The following is an 18,114-nucleotide window of genomic DNA, read 5'->3' on the forward strand; positions in this document are numbered from 1 at the left end:
AATGACTTGTATTGTAGCTATAGTGCCATCATCGTGCGCGTGTGCGTGCGTGTGAGGAGGGGGCTGCTGCTGATCAGGGTCCTGCAGCCAATCAGCTGCTCATACAGATGACGTGCTACTGTCCTACGTCAGCTCCAGTCAACTTCAGAGCCCCACAGACACACCGGGCAGAAACACTTACACAAACACACACACACACCTTGCCTCAGAGCCGGACAGCACAATCCCTGGCCCGACAGCCCGGCAGCGGAGGAGACATCCAGGCTTCCAGGAGCAGCTGCAGCCCGCTGTGACAGTGGACTTCATTTCCCCTTACTTCGTGGACATGGGAGACATGGGGGACCCGCCGAAGAGTAAGTTCACTTTTCCTGAGTTGACAATGAACTGACTTATTAGACTCGTCACCACTGCTGCCTATGACAGTTAAATGATCCTTCATAAGTTAGGATTATACATTGAAATAACGATTGTAATTCAAACTAAATAGGAAGCAACTCATACTCATCTTGATAACAATGACATTTGTTTGTCTCCCAGAGAAGCGGCTGGTGTCCTTGTGCGTCGGCTGCGGGAACCAGATCCACGACCAGTACATACTGAGGGTCTCTCCGGACCTGGAGTGGCACGCCGCCTGCCTCAAGTGTGCCGAGTGCAGCCAGTACCTGGACGAGTCGTGCACCTGCTTCGTCCGGGACGGGAAGACGTTCTGTAAACGGGACTACATCAGGTAGGACGTCCAGGGACCTCTGCCCCATGATGGGAGCTGCACCCTAGCACTGAATTAATGCTCTTCCTTTTTTATTATTAATTCAATTCAAATATGAATCATCGACACAGCAACTGGTCAAAACATATTTACAGAGTCAATTTTACGAAACGCACACACAACGACAATAATGATGATGATAATAATAACACTGTATTATCATCATGATTTTGATGATTACTATACCCGTTATGTTTGTTTAATTGTTGTTGTATTTCGTTACGACAGTTTATTTCGAATGGAAGAAGGGAATCGTTTTAATTCGATTAATTATTAAACATTATCATTATTATTTTTATTATTATTATTATTATTATTATTATTATTATTATTATTATTATTATTATTATTATTATTATTATTATTATTAATGCTGTTATTAAAAAACCCTTACGAACTTTTAATGAATAGAACACTCTCTATATAACTTTTAATCTTCGATGAAAATGATCTGACTCGTGTGCTTGATCGTCCTGCAGGTTGTACGGGATTAAATGCGCCAAATGCAACATCGGGTTCAGCAAGAACGACTTTGTGATGCGGGCCCGGTCCAAAGTTTACCACATCGAATGTTTCCGCTGCGTGGCCTGCAGCCGCCAGCTCATCCCGGGGGACGAGTTCGCTCTGCGGGAGGACGGGCTCTTCTGTCGGGCGGACCACGACGTCGTCGAGAGGGCGAGCATGGGCCCCGGAGACCCTCTAAGTCCTCTACACCCAGCCAGACCGCTTCAGATGGCAGGTAAAGGACTGACTTCTTTCGGATGATTCACTTGTCATACGACAACTCCAGGAGATGATTTACTGACGCCTGGTGTCACATGAGCACAGATGTCCATGTCCTGACCTGGTTCTTATGTAGGGCCAATGATACACAATATAACACACTACACTGGAAGAACTGTCACCTGTGGGACCACAGCTCTACCTGCAGCGATGACTTGTTTAACGTCACTTAAAAACTGCTGAAATCCTCCCAAATAAACATAGATGTCATCTGTCAGTGTGTGTGTGCGCGCAAGTCTTCCGCCGTGTCACTGACGAATCCTGTCCTCTGGGTTTGTGTCCCCGTCCATTATCACCAGCAGAGCCCATCTCAGCGCGTCAGTCTGCGCTACGACCCCACATCCACAAGCAGCCGGAGAAGACCACCCGGGTGCGGACGGTTCTGAACGAGAAGCAGCTCCACACCTTGCGGACCTGCTACAACGCCAACCCGAGGCCTGACGCGCTCATGAAGGAGCAGCTGGTGGAGATGACCGGGCTCAGTCCGCGGGTCATCCGGGTCTGGTTCCAGAACAAGCGCTGCAAAGACAAGAAACGGAGTATACTGATGAAGCAGCTCCAGCAGCAGCAGCCCAACGACAAGACGGTGAGAGAACATCCTCAAGTGGGACCCCTATAGGAGCGAAGGGGGTCATCTTTAGAGTCCAGTGATGATCGAAGATTGATTATGTTTTACTTTTCAGTACAGCGCAAATGCAAAATACTATACATACATGTCGTATTACTACTTAGAAGTATCGTTGTTTACTCATCAGTGTTGTGTATTTTTACTGAACACTTTTATTTAGATCTAATATTTGACCGTCGTGCGCTGTGCGGGGCTTGCTTGTTGCATTAAAATACTTACCATGTTAAGTATTACTTACTAAACGTATAACATCATGAATTTTCATCTTAAATATGCTGAAGTTCATATCCAACGTCGCTGTGTTTATTGAATGGTACAAAATTAATCACATATTATATACATAAAAAAAATCGATTAATGCACAGTAATTAACCATTTATTATTATTATTTTTTAGTCAGTTCGAATCTCCCCTCTCGTATAGTATATTCCGTTTAATTTTTATTATTTATTAATCATCGTATATTAATTTCCGTGGGGATTTAGAGGTAGAACCATCATCAATTGACAGATTGATATTGACTTAGTTCCTACCGTATAACATTAACGAATTCATATGTTAAACTATTGTTTGATTTTGTTTAACATTATGAATATTTAATTGAAGAAAAATATTGAAGTAAGTTATTTCCATTTAGAAAACAGCTCAACAAGGGCAACTATTTAACTTCTTAATATGTAATTTTATTTCTTGTCGTTCATATTCTCGTTTTATTTTTCTACAGAACATCCAGGGAATGACCGGGACCCCGATGGTGGCGGCAAGTCCGGAGAGGCACGACGGCGGGATCCAGGCCAACCCCGTGGAGGTCCAGAGCTACCAGCCTCCCTGGAAGGTTCTCAGCGACTTCGCCTTGCAGAGCGACATCGACCAGCCGGCCTTCCAGCAGCTGGTGCGTCCCGGAATTTATTCATTACCCCACACTCCAGAAGAAGCTTCTACACATGTTCAAATATTATATTAACAACAAAACTAAATAAAACAACAAACAGAAAAAGTTTAAATCAGTGTAAACATAATAGATCATATTTATTTCAACGCGCAAACTCGATGCTCATCGGCCCAGTAGACACTCGTTTGTTCCTACTTTTACTACAGAAACCTTTTTGGGGGAACAACTTTTCCCGTCGTACTTAATTTTAAACTTAAAATAAAATCAACGAAATAGGCCAAACAAATCGAAAATAAATATAACGAATCCTTGAATCAATTTTTTTTTATTTAAAAAAAAAGCCAACGAGGATGCACACAAGTGTCCCACATTTATTTTGCTTATCTTACATTTTTAACATCTGATTATTTTGCTAGAATAAAACACAGTATGAATATTTGGATACATCATCAGCAACTTGTGTTTTAGTTAAACCACACTGGACATGGACATTGAAATAAATGGCCGTCAGAAACACTTCGACATACAAATGACATGATGTAAATTTTATATATCCTCCCGTATTGCGCTCGCGTGTGTGAGCATCGACCAGTCATTCACCACCGCTTCTGTTCTCTCAGGTCAGCTTCTCGGAAGGCGGACCCGGCTCGAACTCGACGGGCAGCGAAGTGGCGTCCATGTCCTCTCAGCTTCCAGACACGCCGAACAGCATGGTTTCAAGTCCCATCGAGGCCTGAGAGCACACGCGGACTACTTTGCTCGTCCGTCCACTCATCCATCCACACACCCTTCCCCGGGCTCCACCAGACAACCCCTGGTTGTGTTTGACACTGTGAAGACAATCATGGGATTTAAGGAAACACGCCGAGGCTGGCGCTGCCTCATCTTTTCACCTGGTTCCAGTTTTGCCAAAAGCAGACGCCCCCCGTCAGCACCGGGACCTCTGACAGCACTGACTCGTCAAACGTGCGCAAAAACTCTGCGCCGCAGAATAACGTGAACTGGTGATTTTCTAAATTAGAATTGGATACTCGCGCCTGCAGATGTCGGAGGAAACAGCGCCGCTTCTTTCTGACTATTCCGTCATGACCCGGTAAAGCATTTGCAACAAGGTATACCTCTATTCTGCCGCATAGGCATCGTGGGGCATTTGTGTGATTTCGTGTCCGTCCGACATTTCGTTTTGATTTTTGTTTATGTTATGTTCCAAAGATGTGTATAATTATAATTACTAACTTAAAGATCACGGTCTGGAAGAAAAGTTTTCGTTTGTTCCCGTGCAACTGAAAATATTTATTATTTATTGTCAACAAATGGCCACCTTTTATGTAACTTTCTTAAATGAAGTAAAAAGAAACTTCAAAATGCGCTTGTTTTTTCCTGTTGTTAATCGCCCGTTGCTATTTTAACCAACACAAGACAATGAAAACTTTTAAAATGATTATAAATTCATGGATCATTCATTCAATCATTTTTAGATGATTTAGACAGTCGATGAGCTTTAAACAGATGATTTAACCAACATTACAGATTTCATTGGGCTTCAATTAAATACATTCTAAGAAGTCATCTAGCTCTCTGTTAATACGAAAAGAATCGATCATTACATCTGCATCTTTTAGTTTGGTCTTTTGGAATATTATTTTCTTTTCTCAAATCCGAACAATTTACATGTATTTGCATGGTAATGATGCAGGCAGCGACTATTTTATTTGACGTTGTTTGTGAATTTTTTTTAATTTAAAAACGTACAGAAGTTTTTATTTAAAACGTGTCATTGTTCTTCATAAGCACTATTGAGGGTTACAATAATTACATAATGACACTAGCATTAACCTTACATTTTTTAAGAAATTTCAGTCAATTATTGCGATAAATTGTTCATAGTCGTGTGAACGTCAGTGTTTTAACTTGTTTTTTTTAGCCAGGAAACTTTGAAACGGCATATGAGCATGATTTAGGAATGGACCGTGAGAATGAATGAAAAGAACAAAGTGGATCTATGTTGTAGTCTAGTGTTGCTCTCCTTCCCTCATTTCTGTCTTTAATAGTAATTTGGATGTTTTTAAACTTGTGATGTCAAAGACCGCCATACAACATTGCTTGTGTTTAGTCAACCACTGGATATTATACTCTCAGAAAAAAAGTTAATGAAGAGGGAATATTTATTTTTTTATTATTATTATTATTCTTGGATTCAGTCACTCAGCGTAACATAATACAAACCTGTATTTATTTAAACCAATGGTCACTAACATGTTGGCGTGGGCACTATGTTGCCCTCAGTGGCCCTTAGAGTAGACTGTTCTTAATCCTTGTGTTGTCTCTGGGTCAAAGTGAATGACCTCTCTGGCTTCCATAAATACACAATGGTGGACCAAGAGAAAACAAAAGGGATACCATAAACACATTTGTTTTCAAGCCTTCAGGTCACCTTCACCCATACATAACACAGGGTTTAAAAAATTAACTGTCTGATAATTTTTGATAATCTGGTGAAATTGTCATGAATTATTTTAAAGAACCAGGGATGAGATCAAAGTCTTTGATGGATATTATTTAAGACTCTTTTGTTAATACCAAAGTGTGTATCAAACTGGTAGTCAACCTAGTGCCCTTGGAGTAGCTTGCCGTATCAAAAACGGTGATCCCTGTTTGAAAAAATATATTTAAATTGTTATTTATTTTATAAAGAAGGCACAAAGTATAAGCCTGCCTTGAACACATTCTTTTTTTTAATTAAGGCATGTTCAGTAACTCAGTAAAAGCTTTTTTATCAGAAGGTGTTTGGAGTTAAACACAGTGAATGGTGACTAGAAGGAGAGCAAGGAAATGTGGTTTAATCTTTTAAAAACATTTTTTTATCCTTGACTTCTTCAACACATCATTTATGTTGCTTGCATGTATTTATAAACACACCATTGCAGTGCACTTTAATATAGAAATGGCTAAATTAAACGTTGAAAGAGTAAGTGGAAAGACAAAAAGTAACTTTAAAAGTTGCTCCTATAATTATTTTTAGTTGTTAGTTATTTGCACAAACAGTAAATCGTTTGGATACATTAAGACACTTAATGATGTAAATGATTGAATACAGGTATGTGAAACATTTTTTTTACAGGCTCAATGTTGCTTATGAGCAGGTGAGCAAACCTTTGATAGTCTTCCATTTATTTGACACTCTAACCTTAAATTTGGAATGAACTGGCACCACAAATCACCATAGGTCAAGTCATGTGAGTAAAGAGCTGAAAACAAAGATGCCCAGTGTAAAAAGTGACGTCAACCTAATGCCATTACATTTAAGATGACACATCAAGGCTGATCCTCAATTTTAAAAATTGGCACAAGCATCAGCACAAACACAGACAGTTCCAGTGCCTTCCTACACACATCCTCAGACGGTCAGCTCAGCACACCACATTGTTTCCTTAAGTTAGTCCACCAAGTTTTGAGTCAACATACACTTGATATGTAAAAAAAACAGGATGTCTTCCTCTCACAATAGTTGTGACACTGGGTGATTGCAAAAAGGAATCACAGCGGTATCACAAATTTTTGTAAGATGGTAAATGAGGATGTAATAAACCAACGGTATATTATTTTGAATTTTCTCCTCCCCGAGGAATGCCATTCATCACATATTTATTGCTCCAGGACTGTTAACGTATACACATTTAGCACTTCCTGTGCTGTCTTTATAAATGCTTGTTTTCTTGGTGTGAGCATGAATCTGACCCGTTGTTGTGTCAGTTAAATCTTAATCCCTGTCAACGGTATTCATTTTATAAATGCAATACTTTCATACTACAATTTGATCAATACATACCTGAATACCTTATAGGTGCCTTAATTCTGCGGCGCGCATTATCTGATATTTGTATTTGTTATATTTGAATTGCCTGGACATTTGTAACTCGTTGTTGATGTATGATAAAGGTAAGCCGGGTCTAACCAAAGTCTGTTGGATACCACAGGAGTGGCCCCCACCACACTATAAAATTGCCATGAAGATATTATTATCAAAAGCTTAATTATTCCTCGACATCGATCTTGTTTTTTCATAGGACATGTAGCATCGCTTTTCTTGTAGGAACTGAACAGTCTATTATCAACCAAAAATGTTCCATGCTCGTGAGAATATTGAAATGAGATTAATGGAATTAGAAAGAGTGGACTCACCTGCTGTCCAAATACAATGAATGGCATTCAGCAGGTTTTTTAAAATTTCAACAGGAAAATTAAATGCAAAAACAATGTTACGTGCTACATTTAAAATACCAATAACTTTCTTATAGTGACTGAGTGTTTGTGCATGTGTGTGTGTGAGTCTGCCTGTGTGCGTGATACATTTGTGAAACACATCTTCCGTTGACACAGACATCTATGTGGTGTTTTAAGAGGCTGCAGGAATGACAGCGGATGCCCAACTGTATTTTTAACTTTTCAGATATCAACTATGCAATGTTCTTTTCTTTACCTATTTATTCCACCTGACTTTACTTCAGGGTTTCATGTTTATTGATTTCTCACTTATGCCTCTCTCGTAAATTGCTGTTGCTATGAGTATTAGTGCGAGAAATGAGTGCTGATCTCATTTGTATTGATAATGTTCCTGTAAATGATGATTAGTAATTATTTATTTGTATTATAAAAGTATAAAAGAAGGATAAAAGCGTTGTCCTATTCGAGATAAAGGGGGCATTAGATGTGACCAAGATGTACTTCCAGCCTCTTTGGCCACACTGTGCTGTTTAGGTGTAAGATGACCCTGAGAATCTGTGTTACTGATGTGCAATAAAAAGGGAGGCGAATAAAATATGGAGGGTTGCAGATGAGGAGTCATAGTTCTCTGAAAAAATGAAGGCTAGACTACTCCTGGTTTCCAAGGAAAGTGGAACTCTGCCATGGTGTGCCTTATTGTCCCCACTAGAGGTTTGAGTGCCATGGTTCCTACAGATATCACTGGATCACTCTAAAATGTTCAAATTCCACTGTGGGACATTAAACCAGGATGTTTGTCTGGTCTGTCTTGTGTGGTTGTCTTTCTCATCTTTCCTTGTTTTCTGCGCAAAAAAACGCAACTTGTCCATGATGTCATGTTTCAATTGAGGTGACATAACCCAGACATTGTGTTGTTGGAAATCTTAAAATGTGGACCCAAGTTTGCAAAAACTTCCCGACAGAACAATCCTCTCAAGGCACCATAAAAGCAACATTAATAGAGGACTGCCATTTTCTATTGAAGTGTTGCTTCACAGCGGTCGAGGAAGTGCCAGACCCTTGTATGTTTTGTAGAGACAATCTAATTGCTAGTATTAAACAACACGTCATAAAGTCATGGCGCTTCAGTAAAACGCTGCTTCCACTTTGGGACGAAACTAACAGAATGAAGCAGCATGGTCAAATGTATTGTTTGTTGGATGAATGAGGTCTAGTTAAAGAAAAGAATGATTGTGTAATATTGTATAAGGAAGTCAGGAGCATCTATGGGGTGGGTCAGATAGTGGTGAGGTGCACTGGTCGAATGACAAATAGGGATTAAAGGTGGGCGTAGGATTATATCAGGGCTCAGCTCTCTGACCCTCTTTGTGCTGCCTAATGATGATGGACCGACATATGAGGTTAGAGAGACTCCACAGATGATAATGTTTACTGAAATGTTTCTTTGTAGCAAGACTATGGACGAGGGGGAGGAGGCGCTGACAGGGTAAGGAAAGAGGAATTAAAAGAGGAATAATGCAAAAAAGACACAAGACAGAACGCTATTGTGTGAACAAGAAAGACAGAAAGAACTGAGGATGGAGGAGAGGAGATGATGACAGAGGATAGCAGTCACGAGGCAACATGGAAAGAAATACGCGGTAGTTCAGAGTCTTATCAGCGGCTGCTCTACAACATAGCAAGCTTTTGAGGTGATTTCACTCTTTAAGGGTTCCAAATGTTCCCCTTCTGCTCGCAGTTAAAACAGAGAAAAGTAAGCTTCTTCGTCTAGAAATCTGGACCGACAAAAGACTAGGATTCAGACACAACAATAAAAACAAAACAACAACTGTATTTATAAATATGATACACAATGTTATGGTACTGAACTTTAGTAGTAGTATTACACATACAATCTTAGAGATAAACTGGAAATAAATACAAATGTATCCAAAAATAATGAAGGTTCCAGAGTCTGTGCTGTTGTAAGGATGAGAAAGACAGAGGAAGCATAGAGACAGGACAAAAAAAGCTAGATAACAGGCCATGCAGGTTTGTCTGACTGTATGACCGTATTCAGAGCTGATGGCGGGATGGAACAAAAGTGCCACTGTACTGTGGGAAGTCTGAATGAAGCACTTGCAGGGGGTCCTGGTGAGAATTGGAAGGGGCAACTGAGATAACCACTGCAGAGATCTGATGGCTGAAAATGCCACACAGTGTCTGTTTAAGACTTGAGCAGGACTAAAGTAGTGGGGATCGAGGCACCATGGTCTGATGAGTAACTTCCATCCATCAACTTATTGAGGGTTGGTAATGGCTGTCGATAGCTGCTAAAATAGATGCAATGAAATATTCTATGTAAATTCACATGCATTGCTTGTGTTTGCATGCATATTGTATTGAAGCCTTGACAAGACGAATTGTTCCAAAAAAAACTCAAAAAAGTCTATATTTTAAGCTTGTTTGTAGTAGAAGTTTATAGAATAACAAGCAATATAGACTGGGAGTGCTTCCAGAGCTCATACAGTCTATGCTGGAAGAACTTGTGATATTTAGACAAAACCCACTGAACATCATTCTTTTCATTCAAATGGATATACATTTTTGTGTATAACTCTAGTTGACAAAACGGTGAGTAGAAAATTGTGAGTGAAGTTTGAATTTGAAGTCAGACTTCTGCTGTTATCCTATTATACTGACAGATTGATTTGTTTCTTCTTCTGATCATCATCACTCTGACTCTTGAGTGCTTCAGGTTAAGTTTCAATAACAACCGACATGTTAATATTAGCAATGATATGACACTGCTGGCACATAGAAGCTATACACTTTTAACTAACGATACCACATATAATTAATTGACATACATTTCTTGGCGATATTTTGTTAGAATTGACACATTAGCTTAAGAGGCTCTTTGTACAACATGCTGAATTATGTTTACGTGAAGCTACCAAAAGAGGACTATTAGGCAACATCAACTAAAGAAGAATTGGTCTTTGCTTTAATGTCATGCAGTGTAAGGAAAAGGTTTAAATGTATCAACATGAACACGATGAATGAACTTTCACAGTGTGAATGCATTCTTCTCTCAGCTGATAAGTTTGACGGCTGTTCCATCAAGTCAGCTTTCATCTGTTCAGTGTCAGGGATCATCCATTTGTACAAACATTTTTTCTCTCTCTCCAGGATCACTTCATTGAATAGAAGAATGAAAAATACTGCTGAAAAGCAGAAAAGTTGCGTCTCACTGCCGAGTGTGACAGTCACATGTCAGGTGGTATTATTTATTGAGCATTTTCAGTACCTGCCCACACACCAACACATCAAGCTCCATCTAAAAGCACCTCTCGGTAGGACTGCTACTGATTCTGTCTGATTCAGGATACATAGTATCGGTGTCTACTCTCTTCATAATAATGTGCATCGTGACATCACCGAACACGGCTGATACAACTCTCAGGTACTCAGAGAACCATGGATGCAGCTAACATCATTCTCTGCTTATACACAAGCCTCTCTGCCAGTGACATGCTAACGCATTTGCCTTTAAAGCACTCAGACATGCACGACACCTGAGAGTTTTGACCTTACTTGTTTTGAAAAGCTGGGTTTTCAGGGTTAGGGTCAGCATGGAAATTGGCACAAAATAGTGAACACCAAAACAAGCTTGACTGGTGGTCGTTGAAAACGCTCTTACACGGTATGCATATCATACCAGCATACTGATTCTGCCCTTTTAACCCTTCCTTTGTTGGTTTAAGAGACGGAATAACCTCTTTTCAAGTGATGATGTTAAACTTGAAAACAGATTAAGTTCACATAAATGCTTATTGACCCGTGTTATTCCATCGGTTTGTTAGAGCAGCACACACATTTGGTTTAACACTGTCTGGAATATTGACCCAGAAAACTATTTGTACGTTGACCTTTTTATTTACAATTTATACACAGGGAGTGGCTTACATTCCAACCTCCTCTGGTGACTCACCCTTTTACCAACTAAAAAAAAAACATTTTTTCTTTTGCCAGAAAGTGACATTTTATTTACAGTGTAAAGATACAACAAAAACAAGTATAAAAAACAGACGCATTTATTTATAGTAACCCTGTGATTAATCAGATTAAAACATGCATCACTTGATTATAAATAAATTATAAAATGGTTTTTTTGAGTGCTAAATAATCTATGTATGTAGTGATTAGTATCTAGTATCAGTATTATCAATGGTACTCAGAAATGCCTACATTAAAACCCCCACGAAGGGCGAACGATGCTCAATAAAAGACCTCATTGGATGATTGCAGGGACAAGTCCGGGACTCTTGGAGGGCCACTTTTCTCCAGCTCTTGAGTTGGAAGCTTCTGCTCTTGAATGATGAATGGCCCCCTCAACTGGCACATTTGTATTGAGCCATTGGCAGTCATGACAACTGAAGGATCCAGAGGTGAGAGGGGAGCAAGATGACCATCCTCGATGCATATAGCTGCATCGTGGAACAGGGTTTTTTTTTTTCCAGAACATGTTTTTCATTCTAGATGTGGCACACACATCCTCTATTTTCCCTGGTTTCTCTGTTTTTGGCACCTGTGACTTGTAGTGGTGGGAGGTGGTCCCTTGGTTGTCAAAGGACCACTAGCCTTGTCCATTTTGACATTCACATGGGAGCAGTAATGATCCTAAAAGCTGCAATTAAGTTGACTGTCACGTTCCAGAGATGTGGGTGGTGCTTGCAGTGTGCTGCACCAATTATTCCCAGTTGGAATACTGCTAGAAAAAAAGCCTTTTCTCTCTCGACCGGCTTTTCTGCTTGTCTCTCTCTCTCTCATTCTCACCCAGCACCTATAACTCATCTTGACAGCAGCACTTACACTTTTCTCATGCATGGTGGATGTCCCTGACTCGTGCTCGCTGTTTTTCCTTCTAGTTGCATGAAAGTGATGTTTTTTCTCTTTCTTTTTCCTTTTATTAAAATGACTTACCACCACATTTTACACCTCTTCAGATTTAGTGAAAATGAGCTTGAAGGAATCTCGAGTGAATAACATTCAATAATAACCTGTGATAAGAAATTACAAAACGTTACATTTTTTATTGGACACTATTATAATTTGTATTGTTTGAAATAAATCAAATGTTTAATACTGCATAAGGTCAAATAACAGCAGTATCATTAGGGAAAAACGATTGAATGTGAGCAAAAAAGGAGACAAAAGAAAATGTGCCAGTAAAATAAAATAAAATAAAAAGTAATTTATTTTTAAAAGTTATTATTTATTTTTTCTCTATTTCCAAGTAAAATTTACTTTCATGGTCCTATCAACCAACTTAAAATGGGGATCTTTCCCCCAATAGACTGCTCCATTTAAAATTAATCCAGAAGATTCAACGAGGCTCACAACAACCTCTGCTCGACTTCTGATGAAGAATTCAGATTTGTTTGTGAAGACAAAAGAGGCTCTGTCACATCTTTGATGAGGATCCTGAACCCAAAATAGATCAAATGCACTGTTCTCTGCTGAAAATGAAAAGGTAATGAAAATGAAAAAGGTAAAGCCTGAAAAAAAAAAAATATATATATATTTTGATTCAAGCCAGGTATAATATTTATAGTAAAACAGTTCAGTAAAATTCAAAAAGTGTTCATTATTTTTATATCTAAAAAATGGACTGGCTCAAAAATAACTTATATATACAGTATATATAAAGTATAGTAAGTAAATATTTGTACGATTATTATTTCTAGCACCCACACAATGAAATGATCACTATATATGTTTTCTAGTACAGATTTCAATATGACGGTTCCTTTGAATACACATATAAAAATTCAGGGCCCCAACACACACCACGAAGAGTAATTGGTTGTTGTCAGAACCGACACGTCAAGCCATACCCAGTGAAAATATGTTTTCACAGCTTATCAGAAGCTTACCAGACACAACTGTAATTTATTGATTATTGATGGAATTGTATTGTACAACAGCGATCCAGCAGGTGGGTGCTGCAACAGAAGCAGTGTCAGAGAGGCCAGAACCAGAGGGAGAGCCGCTGCTGGTTGACATGTACTGTCAACCAGCAGGTGGTCAAATCTATCAAAGGCCTCTTGGCAAAGACTAACGAAAAAGGGGAAAAATCATTTTAATTAGCTGAGTGAATGCGGGCGGCTGAATGTGGAGAGAGACAGCTCTCTGCTAGGCACATTAAAATTAGTCTAATTTTCTGTGCGGAAAAAGTCCCATCTGAGCAGCCCTGGCCTCAGTCAATCATGTTAAAGGCCACGAGTGCTTAATTTGATTTACCAATATAAAATGCAAATGTGGTGATCAAGTAGAGTGGAAAGCAGGAGGAGCGAGCTCTTTTAAGCCATCAAGCTAAATGGGAACAGACATCTCTGACAATGTAAATAATTCTGTTACGTTTCTTTGATAAGTCTTTTCATTGGACAAGCTGGTCGCTCTTCACAATGTTCCACGTCACAGAAAATGCTAAAATCATTTGAAATAAAAAAACACAACATTGTCTGTGACTCCTGACACTTTAAGTGGAAACCCTAATGAAATGAATGGAAGATGCTTCAACAATAGTGAATGAGATAATGTCCACAATTAGCCCTGTGCAAGTCTGGCCAGATGCCTTTGAGCAGCACTCGGCTGCAATAACAAATCAAATAAGTGTGAGGAAAAAAGGCTCTTGGGTTTCAACCCTTTTATGTGAGGCCAGCTAACATCAGCAAGAGCCACTTTTAGTATTCCTGCTCTACACATAGAGACAGACATGTTGCTGATCCTGGCTGGTCTAACAATATTCCTGCCATTTTTGCTCATGCACTTTCTCTCATTTGGAGTTCAAATTCGGGATTGAATAATTGTCTGTTGCTTGGAGACTGATCCAGAAATGCCAGTCAGCATTATTGCGGGTTGAGACCCATTATGTTCAACATTTGAGGTAATCACACAATGCTATTTTCTCCCTCCACCAGGACCCCCCCAGGACTGTCTAATCATGTTCGATTAACTTCATTTGGCAATTGTTAAACTTTTGTACATGTGATTAGCATGACCATGTAGTCTTTCTTTTACTTTGCTGGACCTATAATGATGATTATATGATGTCATGGTCCAAATGGTTTATATGGTGACAGGCTTAAACCGTAATCTCGTTTGCGGAGATATCAGACGGGGGAGAATATATGTGTATATGTATATATATGTACTGTATATACATATATTCTCCCTCGTCGGATATCTCTGCAAACAAGATTACGGTTTAAATGATAAATTCTGACGTCACTCTGGTGGAGATGTCCTCCCCTAGAAGCCCTTAAATCGGTTAAGTACCTACATGTTAATCGTGAAACAAAATAAATATTTATGTAAACATGGTGAGAGTTCCTTCTGCCCTTAGGTGTTTTTGTAATGTGTGGCTGTGTCTCAAATCGCATACTTGCATACTCAAAGTTAGAATTATTAGTGCGTAAGTGCATCTCAATTCTTGCGCCATGCACACTAAATTGCCGTACTAAAACGCCCACAAAACTGAGTATGGTTCGATGGACACTATCTACCCTAAACGGCTCCATCTTAGTGACGTTATAAATGGAAGTTACGTCGATATATATGCATATATATGCATATACTTACAGGTGCATTTTCGTCTTCGGTGCAGATGATTTAGTCTATAAATCTATTTAGTACAAAAATAAACATACTGATGAGTATAATAGAGGTCCTAGAAGAATTTAAGAGACACTTAAATCAGCACATTAGGTGCCCTTTAAAAACCTCAAAATACCTCCATGGTGCTCGTCTGTAATGTAATTTTGTATTGAAGCCTTTATAGTGAATTGTTCTGGAAACTAGACAAGGGGTGCTGTACCTTTTTCATCAGCACCAATGGAGCATGCTGCTGGATCCTGGATCTCTAACTCCTTGCCTCGATAGTACCATATCATGAATCTACGGCAAATGGTCCCAACAAAAACTAGTCTACACAGAATCTAGCTCTGTTCAAGATTCCTGCCTGGAATTTTAAAGTGCAAATTGCCTTATATGATAACTTTTTTATGAATTGGCTCATTAAATAAAATGTAATTTAATTAAATGTCATTAAAGAACCCAACAGAGTCCTCCAGTCCTCATCTGACCATTAAGCTCCATACTGTTTTCTGTTTGTGGTTACAATCCTGTAAACTACCTTAACTTTTGCCCTTTCTTCTTCACTCAGAGGTTGATTCCTTTCCAGCCCATCTGCCCACAAAGCCTTCCAATACTGTCTCCAGAATCTTCTTCACCTAAACCTCCTGCCCCCTTGGACACTAGCACTCTGGCACCACTATTCCATCTCCAGCCTGCCGCCTGTTTTACTGAGGCCCCTTAAATATGGGTTTGGTGGTCTACTGCAGTGCCACTAAGAAAATAGCCAAGCAATTGAGAGCACCAATTTAAGGTTCAACCATTAATTGAGGTTCTTCTCTTTCTCCTTCTGTATCCTTGTATCTCTTTCTCCATCTGGCCAAATGATGTGATGTGGTAACCACTTAAGAAGCTGTTTTATAAAGATCTAGGCCCAGGGTAGTGGTGGGCTCATAGTCAAGCAGACACAGATCAGAGTAACATGGACGACTGTCTTAATGTGAGGGATAGAAGACACTGTCGGTCGCCAAAGATTGAAGAAAGAACTGGTCAATACCCTTTAGTCGGTCAAATGACTATACAAGGAGACAGAAAAAGAGGGAAACAGTCGATGCGGCGTCTATGTATATATGTCTATGAATGAGTATCTTCAGTTTTACTGCAGTTGATGCAGGAGAAAGAGTGATAGGTAATATAAACATTGTATTGGCTGGTGCTCGAAGGATCTGGCAACATGGTAGGTTGAGTCTCTGCCCCTGAATACAGAAACCTAGTTTAAATCCCAGCTGTTTTAAATGACCCCTGTGATCACTCACTAATACCTACAGCAGATAGGGAGCCACCAAATCAAAAGCCCTTTACAGTTACTGAAAATGACTGGATCTTTTCTATCTTTCTGAACTCCTTTATTCACATATCCAAATAATGATCTGTATATACAGATCATAAACAGTCATGATGACATGCAGAGGATTCAAATAGATCTCAGGAAAACATGTGTTGACTCTGTGGTCCACCTCTTTGCTCGGAAGATGGTTAGGCACTACAATTAAAGGAATAATGTCAGGTTGTAACAAATGCATCAGAGGAGCTGATCTCTTTAGCAAGACCCTCAAAGTGGACAAAAAGTGGAAAATGTTTGACTAGTAACCGTTGAGGGGAGCTTGTGATTGGCGCTGTATGCAAGCAAAAGTCCCTTTTGCACACTTAAGTTTAAGATTACATAATCTTGTTTCTTGATGTAATTGCAGCTGCAAAATTTCAGTGGTCGCATTTTCAGTGTATCGCTTACAGTGGGTTTTTTTTATAATACATTTCTTTTTCAAAGGATATATACTTGAGAACTTTTCACTAATGCAAATGTTAACTGCATTTGCAATGTGAAATGATGGTGCTGCACATTTGCCGTTATATTTATTTCCTTTTGATAGTGGTTGCTTTTTCATGGAGTGAACTTATTTTATTAAAAATTAAAGTTTAACAATATTAAATAGTAAATTCTCTTTGAAGATCCCAACAAAATTGATTGTCAGGAAAAAGCAATGTGACTATTTTTTTGTTTGTTCTTTTCTTCTCCCTTTAATATTGTAGATTGCTGTTGTGGTTCCAAGAAGAAAACCACTGTCAGAAGTGTGGTCTGAGTCTGAACTCTAGATAGCAACCACTTAGTAGCTATGAAGACTCCTTCTATCCACAAGCGGCAGCTGCTGTCCTACATACACCTAGGCTTCACATCGTCTCAGATAAGAGGCTGACCTCCTATCCCTCATCTTGTCTCATGCTGAGTGACATGAGCTGCTCACTTTCTATTTTAAGGTCCTGTCTTGGGTGTTCATGTCAAAATAAAACCCTGAAAACAAATATGATTTTGCAGTTTTCTTTGTCCTGGCAAAGGAAATCCTTCCTTTTTGTATCAGTCAGAAGAAAAGCTCAGCTCAGCTTTCAGAGCATAGGTGGCTTATCTCCCATTCAGCAGCAAAATAGAATACAGGCGTCTATACACAGACGACAGCTCTCCTGGCCTTGCAATCCTAACATTGTATTAATTGTGTTAAAAGCCGGCAGATTGCAGGCCTTCGCATACATATGAACGGACCGCCGCAAATGTGGTGATGACATCTAAAATGACATCCACGTCTCAGTTTCACCTTTACATAGCTGTTTTCTAATGGGATGCTTCATATCATCAGACAAGAGCTTACAAAGGCTGACTCATTCAGCTGCATCTGGCAATTGATCAGACTTTTTTTTAAAAGGTGGGAGGCTCTGCTGTGACAAGCAGCAATTAGGGATATTTGGTGGGTATTAAAATCCCAATAAATGTATTATCTGATTAATATAAAGGTTTGAAAAAAAAGGGAGGGATTAAAAGAAAAAAAACTTGTTTCTGGGGCCTTGAGAAAAAAGCAAATAACAACCGAACAGAAAAAGTGAAATTTTAAAAATGTTAAAAATACAGTAGTTAAACCATGCATTGAATTAGCTTATAACAGTGTGTTATTTCAACACATAGGAAGAGTGTGAGCTCACTATAAACGTTTTTACAACATTTGGAGATGTGTAAAATATTATCTTGATGGCCTAAACATGTTTTATACACTAGTATTTTCTAGCAGCAGAATCAGCATTGTACCTCAGAGGAATATTTTCTGTAGTTTGTCATCCTAAATGTCTTTTAATTTAATGCCATTTGCTGCAAAGTAG

At 39.2% G+C, this 18,114-nt stretch overlaps 1 protein-coding gene across 2 annotated transcripts; it reads left to right on the forward strand.

Annotated features, from left to right (window-relative positions):
• The first annotated feature begins 214 nt into the window (after nt 1-214).
• On the forward strand, nt 215-4,438 carry isl1a (ISL LIM homeobox 1a). 2 transcript variants are annotated; one of them, XM_087798327.1, is made up of 6 exons: nt 215-353; nt 538-727; nt 1,246-1,505; nt 1,849-2,135; nt 2,902-3,069; nt 3,690-4,438. In XM_087798327.1, the coding sequence occupies exons 1-6, from the start codon at nt 326-328 to the stop codon at nt 3,804-3,806; spliced, it is 1,050 nt and encodes a 349-aa protein (XP_087654453.1). In that variant the 5' UTR covers nt 215-325; the 3' UTR covers nt 3,807-4,438. The 2 variants fall into 2 exon arrangements, with proteins under 2 accessions (XP_087654453.1, XP_087654454.1); XM_087798328.1 differs by having other exon boundaries at nt 1,852-2,135.
• Nucleotides 4,439-18,114: the final 13,676 nt, after the last annotated feature.

This window comes from Callionymus lyra, chromosome 1 (genome assembly GCF_982586985.1).
Source record: "Callionymus lyra chromosome 1, fCalLyr1.hap1.1, whole genome shotgun sequence".
NCBI lineage: Eukaryota > Metazoa > Chordata > Actinopteri > Syngnathiformes > Callionymidae > Callionymus > Callionymus lyra.

What these genes read in the sequence shown, in the direction of transcription:
- isl1a (XM_087798327.1), top strand. Translation starts at nt 326, where the DNA reads ATGGGAGACATGGGGGACCCGCCGAAGA. An exon ending in AGCAGCCCAACGACAAGACG is followed by an intron (nt 2,136 to 2,901) that starts GTGAGAGAACAT and finishes ATTTTTCTACAG; the next exon opens with AACATCCAGGGAATGACCGG. An exon ending in AGCCGGCCTTCCAGCAGCTG is followed by an intron (nt 3,070 to 3,689) that starts GTGCGTCCCGGA and finishes CTGTTCTCTCAG; the next exon opens with GTCAGCTTCTCGGAAGGCGG.